Raw genomic sequence first — 12,479 nt, 5'->3', positions numbered from 1 at the left:
CCTCGTTGTCGCCGCGACGACGCTGTCCTTCCGCGAGTGTGGGAAGGACTTTGGTCTGCCACTGACAACACGGGCACCGCTGGCGTTTTGGTACGCCCAACCTCTTGCATCGCTCGCTCCGGTCGGGTTGTTCGGAGTCACTTTATGGGCCCTGTTCACTGTGGGGTATTTCTTATGCAGAATCGTTCGTTGCGGGGTTAGCGGCGTACTACCCATCAGTCCAGGAATAGCTTCGGTTTTTTGCATCAACCACATGTCCCATGACGGTGACTTGGCCGTGACGGCGGTGTTTCTGGTAGTATCGGCATCCTGTACGCCGGTTGAATTACTCGGCCGGTGGGGGACTGCCCGATTTCAGAATTAGGGATTATGTCATCCTGGTAGAATGCGGTTTCGTCGCTCACAATTACTTCTGGCTGTTTTGACATCTTCTTAGCTTGCTGGGTGGGTTTTGTTTTGTGTTTTTTTTTTTGTAAGGGATTTAACTAGCTTTTAGTATCTAGTCCCCACAGACGGCGCCAATTATTCCGGGTGTGATTACGGAGCAGTGTTATGACCACGTAAGCTTTGTTGAATGATGACTTGGCTTGACTCTTCCTTTCGGCCTCTCCTGAAACAATGAACAAACTGAGGGCTCGGCTTGGTACCGAGCGTACTCACTCCGACGCTCAAGTCAGCAAACTTAAAGAGGTTAAGTTGTGTGTAACTTGGCAAAGTATATTGTAGAGAGATAAGGGAGTTTATACCAGATTAATAGTGAGTTTTAGGTTATATTTCGGATCCTTTTCTCAATGAGAGAAGTGGAGTATTTATAGACTTTCACCTTTTGTCACGTAGTTGCCAAGTGGCTAGCAGGTGGAAAGACTATTCTACCCTCGGCCGAGGGACCCATGGCAGGCCGGCCGAGGGGTCTTGGATATGAGTACGCGGATATGTATCCCGGCTGGCTAGTTGTCCTAGCCGAGACCCAAGTGACAGGCCGACAGGCTGCATCGGTTGGGCTGTCTAATAAGTTTGACTTGCTGTGGATATCTTTGACCTTGCTCAATATGTTGACTCGGTCAGCGGGTGCAGAATATGCCCCATCAATCGTATTAATCATGAAATGAGTATTTCAATGAAAGTTTTTCCTATTACCGAGAGATTAATGGTGTTATTTTATAAAATTTTACTGATAGTATATTTTTAGCCGCAACTTTTTATCATAGAAAATCAATGAATTTTTTTCGTAGGATTCTTTAAACAAAAAAAAGAATTTCCTTTTTATATCATAAAAAGATTGGAGATAATTTTGTGTAGAATGTAAAATAGTAAATGACATAAATATATAAATCTAAAAGATTACATGTGTATTATAGCCCACCATACTTATAGAATATGCTAAAAATAACTAAACTTTATTTTAGAAAATGTGTTTAGGCGGGAAAATTTGGAGTTTCGCCTATTCTTTTAATAAATAGGGGATGGACATTTTGACGAGGAAAGTGGAGAAGCAGGGGGGTCATTGTTTTGGCAAAATAAATTATCAAACTTTGACTTCCTTTGTGTTATACTATTTCTTTTTTTCTTCAAGTTGACTTCGTCTTTATTTTCTTGACTCGGTTTTAATCCGTCTTATTTCCGTCTTGACCTAATTTGCTCCTCAATTTCCTTCTCATTATTCCTCTTTGCCTACACATCCTCTATTTACTAAAAAAATATGTGAAACTAGGAATTTTCCCGCTCAAATCACCTTCAACTACAAATTGGGCCTTAATAGTAAATAGGTTTGGTTATTCTCAAATATTGGGCTTAAACTTTTGTTTATTTTATACAAATAGTCTACTTTATAATTCTTATTTCTCAATATTTGTAGAGAAATATATTACACTTAAATACTTTAGACTGCCATATATTTTACGTATGCTATATTCCATGATCTATGTCAGTTTGTAAGATTACTATATATTTTACTCATATTATTATTATTATTATTATTATTATTATTATTATTATTATTATTATTATTATTATTATTATTATTATTATTATTATTATTATTATTATTATTATTATTATTATTATTATTATTATTATTATTATTATTATTATTATTATTATTATTCTTATTATTATTATTATTATCACATTTTAACCATAAATATATTTTAGTTATTATATTAAAGAATTTTCTCCATCACAAATATCTTCGATCTCTCACTTGAAAAATACATCGCCGAAATACTAATTAGTGTAATTTTATAAAATACGAAAATCTCCCTAAAATACAACGCAAATACACAATATTTATTAAAATTAGGAAATGTAATGATATTTTGATTTTTCATATGTAAAATTGTCCTCAAGTTTTTCCCTTTCTATCTTAATAATTAATAGAACACATCAATATTGTAGAATTTAAGCGTAAATTTAAAGTGTAATTATTAATAATGCTCATTTCTTTATATACTACAATCTAAAATACCGTGCATTTGTATGGGATCTAAACTAGTTATATTATAATAAAGTAACAGTAATACTAATATTATACAAGAATCCGACTAATTATTAATTCTAGCTAAGACGACTAATTATTACTATAAATTAGTAATTAAATGAGCTATTTAATCAATTAAGCACGCAAAACCGAGTCAGAATAAGATATAAATGAGGGGTCAAATGCGACCAAAATACTACTCATCAGTCGTGCAAACATATATTGCCAAAACCCAAGTCGGTAGACACAACATGCTATATCGCTAGACCGAACCCAACTAAACTCATGAAGCGATATACTACACAACACCCATAACCTATACACTCATGAATTACTCACAAATTACGCAACTATATATATAAAATATCGGGTATTACAGATTCCCAAGAGCCTTGTTTCTAAAGAGGTAAGAACATGGAGGTTGACACCAATTAACAAAGTGAATAGCTAGGCTTCATGACCATATTTGTGTATCATTGTTGTTATGGTCCGGTTACTTTTGTAATTACTCTAGTGCCTCAAAGCCTCATGCGTGTAGGTGGTTAGACGGTTGGATTTAGAGTCTTACCCCCTATGTCGTACGATAGCTGGGTACTTGTGTATCAGTGTCTTTGTATGCGTCTCCTAGCTAACATTAGAATGGAACAGATAACTGGTGAAACGGTTGGGGGGATAAACATTGTATAAAACATGCACCAGAGGAAATGTTAAGGAGATATAAGGGGAATGCTTAATTGTATTAGGTTAGCCATAATGTGGCTTAAATAGAGTACAAGTCTAGTAACAATATCGTAACAATATCCGTAAATCAAGGCTAGGATATTGCTATTAAGGAAATCACAATCGCACAATATTAGCTAGAATATAACTTCCTAATACCCCCTCTCAAACTGGAGCATGGAGATCAAGAGTGCTCAGCTTGCGGAGAAGAGCAAGAAATTGTGAAGCCCCAAGAGCCTTGGTCAGAATATCGGCAAGTTGATCCTTGGTCGAAACATGCGAAGTGACGATTAAGCCTTCAGTTATAGCATCACGCACGAAATGGCAGTCAATCTCGATGTGTTTCGTGCGTTCGTGGAACACCGGGTTGCTAGCAAGTTGGAGAGCGGACTGACTATCGGAAAAGACATGCATCGGCCTAGACAATATGACGCCAAAATCCGAAAGAAGCCCTTTTAACCATTTCAATTCACAAACAATATTTGCCATAGACCGGTATTTAGCTTCAGCGGAAGACAAGGAGACGGTGTGTTGCTTACGAGTCTTCCACGAAATAGGTGATTCGCCAAGGAAAATATACCAACCCGTGACCGAGCGTCGACTGAGGGAGAACGTACCCCAATCTGAATCGCACCAGCCGGAGACAGTTAAGGAGCTATCAGCACGTAAGAGGATGCCTTGACCCGGACTGCCCTTGAGGTAGCGAACAACTCGTAACGCAGCAGCCATATGCTCGCGGCGTGGTTGATGCATAAATCGAGACAAAATGTGTACGGCATAGGACAAGTCAGGATGGGTAACAGAGAGATAAACCAACCGACCAACTAAGCGCCTATAAGGCTCGGCATCTGGGAGTATATCACCGGTTGCATTGTCCAATATGTGATGCTGTTCAATCAGTGTAACAACGGGTTTGGACCCAAGCAAACCAGTCTCGGAAATGATGTCAAGGGCATACTTACGCTGGGAAATATAGATACCTTCAGAGCTGCGAGAAACTTCGAGGCCTAAAAAATATTTCAATGGCCCCAAATCCTTCATATTAAAGCAAGCCCCCAAATATTCCTTGAATTGAGCAACAGCGGAAGAATCATTACCCGCAATGACCAAGTCGTCCATATAGATAAGAATAAATAGACGTACCTCGTCTCGCAGGTAAGAGAATAATGAATAATCTGAATATGACTGCTTGAAACCGTAGGCTTTAAGAGCGGAAGTGAGCTTTGCGAACCAACATCGAGGAGCCTGTCCGAGACCATATAATGACTTCTTGAGACGACATACTTTGCCTTCCTTCCCACGGCTGAATCCAGGAGGGAGGCGCATATAAACTTCTTCATTTAAATCGCCATGTAAGAAGGCATTATGGACGTCCATTTGATGTAGCTCCCATTTATGTATAGCAGCCACAGCGAGGAAAGCGCGAATGATACCCATCTTTACAACTGGAGCAAAAGTTTCTCCATAGTCGATTCCCTCGACTTGATGATTGCCGAATACTACATTTCGAGCTTTGAGACGTTCAACAGTACCATCCGATTTATATTTAATCTTGTACACCCATCTACACCCAAGGGCCTTTTTATCCGTTGGTAAATTAGTTAACTCCCAAGTATCATTACGCTTCAGAGCGTCAATTTCTTGTTTCATTGCGTCACACCAACCAGCATCCTTAATAGCCTCTTTAAAAGAAGGCGGTTCCATGCCTGCGGTCACAACTGCAAGAAACGCACGGTGTTTGACGGAAAAAGAATCACAATCGACATAATTAGCGAGGGAGTATGGTGTACCTGAGGAGGACGTTGGAGCGCTCGGTGTGCTAGAAGATGAGGACGGACTATTAGCGGTGTCAAGAACATAACCAGTAAGGCGGGAATTCGGGAATTTTAAACGACGACCTTTACCCATTTCTGCATTTGACCCGGAGCTTAAGGAATTCGAACCTGCATTGTCGGCAGACCCAGACGCGACATTGGGATGGGGTTCAAACGAAGCAGTTGTGTCAGTGGTCGCATTTGGGCGAGAAGAAGCAGCAGCAGCATTAGTGTGAGGAACCTCGAAGACCGTGTCCATGCCATTTAATGGCTCATCAGGAAGGAGCGGGTCAGGGGGTGAAGCATCGGAAGCCATATCAGCAAAAGGAAATGTGGACTCATGAAAAACAACATCACGAGAGACATAAATGGACTCAGTTTCAAGGTCGTAAAGTTTCCACCCTTTTTTGTTATGTGGATACCTAAGAAAAATGCTACGACGGCTGCGTTTCTCAAACTTGTCACCATTGGTAAGTTGATTATGAGCATATGACAAACACCCAAAGACCCGTAAATTATCATATAATGGGGCAACACCGTAAAGACATTCATAAGGAGTTAAATTATTAATCAAAGGGATGGTGTCCGATTGATCAAGTAGACAGCTGATAATACACATTCACCCCAAAAGGTTTTAGGTAGACTGGCCTAAAAACGGAGCGCCCGGGCTACATTCAAAATATGACGGTGTTTACGTTCGACCCGCCCATTTTGTTGTGGTGTGCCCACACAAGAGGTCTCAAATTTTATACCATGTTGAAAGAAATACCCAGCAACACTATTGAATTCGTTACCATTATCAGTCCGGACACTTTTAATGGTCTTGGAAAATTGAGTCGTAACCATGTGAATAAAACTCATAAACATATCGGTTACCTCAGTTTTATCTAGCAATAAATAGACCCATGTTGCACGAGAATAATCATCTACAATGGTTAAAAAATATTTCGCACCCCAAGACGAAGCAATACGATAAGGTCCCCATAAGTCGCAATGAATTAATTCAAATAAGTCCGTTGCACGCTTATTGTTCAAAATAAAACTATCACGTGTTTGTTTAGCCAAATGACAATCATCACAAATCGTGTCTTTATTGCAAAATAAACTGCTAAAAGAGGGAATAGTCTTGATCACTTTATCTGACGGATGCCCAAGTCGCCTGTGCCAAAGATCAAAATTCCCGTGCCCAGACACCGTATGCACCGCCAATGGTCGCGCCCCCGCTTTAATCCAAAATAGTCTGTCCCGTAGCTCACCTGCTCCAATCGTCTTCCTCGAAGAAGGGTCCTCAATAAGGCAAGAATTCTTAGCAAACTCAAAGGAATAAGTAGTATCCACTGTAAGTTGAGAAACTGATAGTAAATTGCATATTAGGGTGAGAACAAATAAAACGCAACGAAGAGTAAAAAACTCATTAATATAAACCGAACCCATCACTGAAGACACGACCCGCTGGCCATTAGGAAGTCCAACAGTTCGGCCCGGAATTTGGATTTGATCCTCCAAACATGACAAAGTGCCAGTGACATGATTGGAGGCACCCGTATCGATTATCCAAGACATACCGCTTAGACGATCCGAGGAGAGCAGTGAATGACCCGAAGTATTGATGACAACGGCATTAGCATGTACTGGCGGGTCCGAAGCAGGAGACTTAGCCGCACCAGCCGTGGTTCCAGCCGAGCCACCAGAGCTGCGGGAGGCTGCGCGAGTCCGATAAATACGATACTCAGCTAGAGTACAAGGCCTACCACCCCACCATTCAGGAAAACGCATCGTCTTAAAGAAACAGCGAGCAACCTCATGAGCACGCGTCTCAGAAGAAGAGCAAAATAGGGCACGCTTTTCAGTACATTCCTTGTCACGAAGGGTACGCCAATCAGCGTTGGCGGACGGGGTAGCGAAAATAGCCACATCAGAAACATTTGGTACGGTCTCGGTACGCAAGCGTTCTTCGTGAAGAACGTGATTGTAAGCGCGACTAAGGGCAGGTAACGGGTCCAATTGAAATTGAGAAGAGCGGATATTACCGTATAGAGTGGGATCGAGTCCCATGAAAAACTGATGCAACCTTTCATTGTCCTGTCGTTGTATAGCCTTGGGTCCAATCTCGCACTCGCATTTACCACATCGACACGCAAATGGAGGTTCATGTTTAGCAATAGAATCCCACAGGGACTTGAGTTTTCCTAAGTAAGTAGTCACATCCATTCCCTTGGTCTGTTTGCAGTTATTTAATTGTGTTTTAAGGCCGTGAATCATCGTACCGTCGATAACAGCAAATTGCGCTTTGATTTCGGACCACAAAACAGCAGCATCATCAGGATATGAGATGTTGTCGAGCAGACTTTCGTCAATCATATTGAGGATCCATTGGATGATTGTACAATTGACAACAACCCAATTTTCGAGTTCAAAGGCATCGGTGGGTTTCTTGATTGACCCATCGACAAAGCCAAACTTGCGGCGAGACTTGAGGGAAAACGTCATAGATTTCTGCCAGGCATCATAGTTATCGCGGCGGAGAACGACGTTAGAGACTTTTGCACCCGGAACATCATGTGAGCCGAGGTAATAGGGACTAAGAGGATTGATTTTTGGAGAGGCATCGGAGGCAGCATCTCCGGCCATGGCGGCTGATTTGAGGATTTTCGTGGTGGAAAAAATAGGTTATTTTGAGAGAAGAGGAATCCCTGATACCATGTTAAGGAGATATAAGGGGAATGCTTAATTGTATTAGGTTAGCCATAATGTGGCTTAAATAGAGTACAAGGCTAGTAACAATATCGTAACAATATCCGTAAATCAAGGCTAGGATATTGCTATTAAGGAAATCACAATCGCATAATATTAGCTAGAATATAACTTCCTAATAGGAAAGCTGAGATGGCACGACAAGCTGATGCGTTCATTGCATTGCCTGGTACACATTACCTCAAAAATAATTTAAATCATGACTTCATAATGTGCACAATTTTAATGAATTATGGTAAACACGACTGTTTTCTGTACAAGGTGGATATGGCACTCTTGAAGAGCTTCTAGAAGTGATCACATATGCTCAGCTCGGAATACACAGTAAACCTGTAATACTGATTTATGCATGAAATTACCTTCAAACATCCGCACTTTTGTGAGGATGTCCCAACATATTGTAGCAACCTACAGCCTACAGGCGCTATTAATGTATCAGCCGGTTCGAATCTAGCTTTCCGTTAGGAGGACCATTCCTTTACTTAAGATTCCAGATTCCTTCATTCTTCTATATATTATTATGCCGTTATCCACAATGTAAAAAAGAGTTTATTACGAGGATCAAGCCGTTCACACTCAACAGCTATATTCCAACGGCTAATTCTTCCATATGAGCAATAATCTTTGCCTTATTTCCCTTGTATATTTGTTGCCTAGTTTGTGTAATATTAGCTTCCGTAAATACCTTAGATACACAAGTATATATAGGCTAGAATAGTTTATGTAAAACACAACAATCTGATCAATAAAACAATTCTAATGTTTGCATTATACACTTCTAATATGGTATCAGAAGACTAGGGTTTTCTGTCTTGCTTCACGTCTGCCGTTTCCCTCATTCTTCTACTCTTCATTCTTTTTCAAAATTTTTTTCTACTGTTTCCTTACAATGACAAACACAGAAGCCATTGACACATCCAAATCATCACCTTACTCTATTGTTCATGTCGAACACACGGGCCACAGCATCACTCCCATCGTCTTTAACGGACATAACTATGATGAATGGTCCCGATCGTTTCAACTCGCTCTCTTGGCTAAAGGGAAACTCGAATATATCGATAACTCCCTCAAAAAGCCGGCTGACAACTCGACTGATTTTGCTTCATGGCGGACGACGAATGCTTTAGTCACGGGTTGGATTTTTAATACTCTTGAAACCAGCCTGAGGCGACAAGTTTCTCTTCATCCTGAAGCTCGTCTGGTCTGGAATGACATTCGCAACCGCTTCTGTCAAACGAATGAAGCACGTTTGTATCAATTATAAGCCGAACTGTTGGCTTGTCGTCAAGGACCAACGGAGACTCTCATGTCATATTACGGACGCATGACGACCATCTGGGATGCTATTCTTGAGCACGACACAATCCCATCTTGCTCGTGTAATCCCTGCTCGTGCAACTGGTTGAATATTATCAATGATAGGCGCGAAAAGAGACGGGTACGTGACTTTCTTATGGGCCTTGATGATCGTTTTTCTACTACTCGTTCTCAATTGATAGGTATTAATCCTCTCCCGAATTTAGATATTGCATACAATAGACTCTTACAGGATGAAGGGGTTCGAAATATCTCGCAACCTAAAACCGAGACCCAACCCGACACCATGGCTTTTGCAGTCCGTGTCCACCATGGCTCTCATCAATCCGGGGGTCGTGATTCATGACCTGATCGTACCAATCCACCTGCCACCTCGAAATATTTTTGTCCTGTCTGTCAAAAATCCGGACATAGCTTGAAGTTTTGTTATAGTGTCACGGGTAAGTTTCCCGAATGGTGGGGGGATCGACCTCGTGACCGTGTTTACCTTGACCCCAACGATCCCACATACCTGACCAAAGCAACATTTGTTCCTGATGCTCGCAAGTCTGCCCGCAATACCTCGCTCGTGTCTGGTGCTTCTCCCAAAGCACACATGGTCTCGGCTTCGTCAAGTACGGGTCCTGTTGTACCACCCGTTTCAGGTTCTGCCCTCAATACTCTTGACAAAATTGATCTCAATAACTTATCTCCTAAAGAATTGGAAGAGTTATCTCAAATGTGGCAGGCTCGAAAGGCTAGCTCCAACAATGATCGTCTCAATGGTAATGATCTTTCCTCTACTTGGATTATCGATACGGGTGCATCGCACCATATGTCTGGATGTTTAAAGTTTTTTACAAATCTTCGAAATATTGCCCCTTTATCTGTTGGATTACCGAATGGCGACTTAACTATCGCTACACAAAGTGGCGATGTTTATCTATCATCCCGTTTAATTTTATCTAATGTCCTATATGCACCCAATTTAAATTGCAATTTAATTTCTGTCTCCAACTTGCTTATTGATACGACTCTTACGATACAATTTTCTCACAATTTTTGCCTTATCCAGGACCGTTCCTCGAAGACGGTGATTGGTGCGGGTGAGCAAGTCGAGGGACTTTACTACTTGAAGGGCGTTCGAACCACCGAGGCACATGTTCACACCGTAAAGGGGCTTGATTCCGTGGAGTTATGGCATCGGAGGTTGGGGCACCCGTCTACATCTATTTCTCGTTTTTTACCTTGTTTATCTTCTACAAATAAGTCATTTCACAGTAAACATTGCAAAATTTGCCTTCGTGCAAAACAGACACGTGAACCTTTTTCTTTAAGTTCTAATATTGCGGATGATATTTTTGATATGATCCACTGTGATTTATGGGGTCCATACTCGGCAAATGCTTCGTGTGGGTCTCAGTATTTTTTAACTCTTGTTGACGATTTCTCTCGCTCCACTTGGGTTTACTTGTTACGACATAAAAGTGATACAAAACAAACCTTATTAAATTTCTTTTCTATGGTTGAAACACAATTTAACAAGAAAAATAAAATCATACGAAGTGACAATGGCAGCGAATTTACATGTTTAAATCATTTTTTCTTCAAAATGGCATTTTATTTCAAACATCCATGGTTGACACCCCACAACAAAATGCTCGTGTCGAGAGGAAGCACCGTCACATCCTCAATGTGGCACGAGCTCTCCTTTTTCAAGCTAGTCTACCAACTCTTTTTTGGGGCGAGCCTATTTTAACTGTTGTTTATCCCATTAACCGAACCCCCACTGATCTCCATCACGGCAAAACTCCCTATGAAATTCTTTTTCAAAAATCACCACCCATGGACCATCTTCGAATTTTTGGATGCTTATGTTATGCGAAAAATATTAATCGTACCCGTGACAAATTTGCCTCTCGTAGCCGCAAATGCATTTTCTTGGGTTACCTTTTTGGCAAGAAAGGATGGCGGGTCTATGACTTGGACTCCGGTAATACGTTCTCCTCTCGCGATGTCGTTTTTGTTGAACACGTTTTTCCATACCATGCTTTACAAGTCACTGATGACTCGTCTTCCCCGCCATTCGACACCAATTTAACACCCATCGACCACCTCCTCATATACAACTCGACACCATCAGCCTTGACTCCAAATACTCCATCTCCTGACCATCTCACGACTACAACAACAAACACCGAGCAGCCAGCCACCGAGCCGCCACCCACTAGCTCTACTTCATCACCTCGGGACAATAGCCCACCACCTAGCAGCTCCACCCACACCTGGTTCTCGCCAACAGCCCATATCCGACAATACAACCACGGATATGGGTAAAGGCCATCGACCTAGCCTCAAGGACTTTGTCCTACCTTCTCGTCGTCCCTCGACTCACTATCTTACCGTATCATCTCCGTCTTCAGGTACACGATACCCTCTTTCTCATTTTATTGATTACTTTAAGTTTTCTACTAACCATAAATGTTTTCTAGCGGTCGTGATCGAAAATCACGAGCCTAGCACTTTTTCCCAAGCTATGCAGGTACAACAATGGCGTGGCGCCATGAAAGACGAAATTGAAGCTCTTGAACGCAACAATACATGGACTCTGGAGAACCTACCTCCCAACAAGAAAGCCATCGGCTCAAAATGGATCTATAAAATTAAATACAACTCCGATGGCACAATTGAAAGATATAAAGCCAGTCTAGTTGTAATGGGTAATCGCCAAATTGAAGGGATAGACTACAATCAGACGTTTGCTCCGACTATCAAAATGGTCACGGTCAGAACTCTTCTCGCCGTGGCTGCTGCCAAAAACTGGGCTCTACATCAGATGGACGTACACAATGCCTTCCTTCACGACAATCTCGATGAAGAGGTTTATATGAAGCCCCCTCCGAGTTTTGTGGGAAATATCGGTATATCTCATCAAGAAAATTCGGATTATAACGAAATTATGAAATATGAAATTACGAGTCATAAACGAATTTGCATAAACAAAAGAATAGAGATCAGAATTAACCTCCGGTCCTAGCAATTCGGTTTTAAGAACAAATATCGAGATCGATATTCTCCTAATCGTTGCACCCAAAATGCTCCGAGAAATGCCCTTTTCTTGCTAGAAAGAGAACCCTAATTCCTAAATTATTTTTAGGGTTTTTGTGATGAGAGTATTAGGTCAAAAACAAGTAAGTAAATGATCCTCCCCTTTCTACTTTTAACCGTCCAAGAGGAGAGAAAAGAGGGGGAAGATCTTTTTTTTTTTTTTTTTCAAAACCATGTAACCCACCAAAAATAAGGAGAAAAATCTTCTTATTTTTAGGTTGTTATCAAATTGTATAAAATGTGTATAATTCTCAATTGTCATTTATGTCGTCACGTATTAATAAGTCCACACACAACAGTTTGTAGTC

General features: G+C 41.0%; 1 protein-coding gene across 1 annotated transcript; it reads left to right on the top strand.

The window, feature by feature from the left end:
- The first annotated feature begins 9,679 nt into the window (after positions 1–9,679).
- LOC141586820 (uncharacterized) lies at positions 9,680–12,231 on the top strand. The gene is made up of 3 exons (XM_074408190.1): positions 9,680–10,550; positions 11,556–11,984; positions 12,221–12,231. Exons 1-3 carry the CDS (start codon positions 9,680–9,682, stop codon positions 12,229–12,231), a joined length of 1,311 nt encoding a protein of 436 aa, XP_074264291.1.
- The last annotated feature ends 248 nt before the right edge of the window (positions 12,232–12,479 follow it).

This window comes from Silene latifolia, chromosome 1, assembly GCF_048544455.1.
Source record: "Silene latifolia isolate original U9 population chromosome 1, ASM4854445v1, whole genome shotgun sequence".
NCBI lineage: Eukaryota > Viridiplantae > Streptophyta > Magnoliopsida > Caryophyllales > Caryophyllaceae > Silene > Silene latifolia.
Note: the sequence above shows the minus strand (reverse complement) of the source record. Positions and strands in the feature narration are given on the sequence as shown.

Excerpts from the sequence above, each read along its gene's own strand:
- LOC141586820 (XM_074408190.1), top strand. The coding sequence starts at position 9,680 with ATGGTCTCGGCTTCGTCAAGTACGGGTCCTGTTGTACCACCCGTTTCA. Across the intron at positions 10,551-11,555 it reads TTACTTGTTACGACATAAAA|CGGTCGTGATCGAAAATCAC; the intron begins GTGATACAAAAC and ends AATGTTTTCTAG.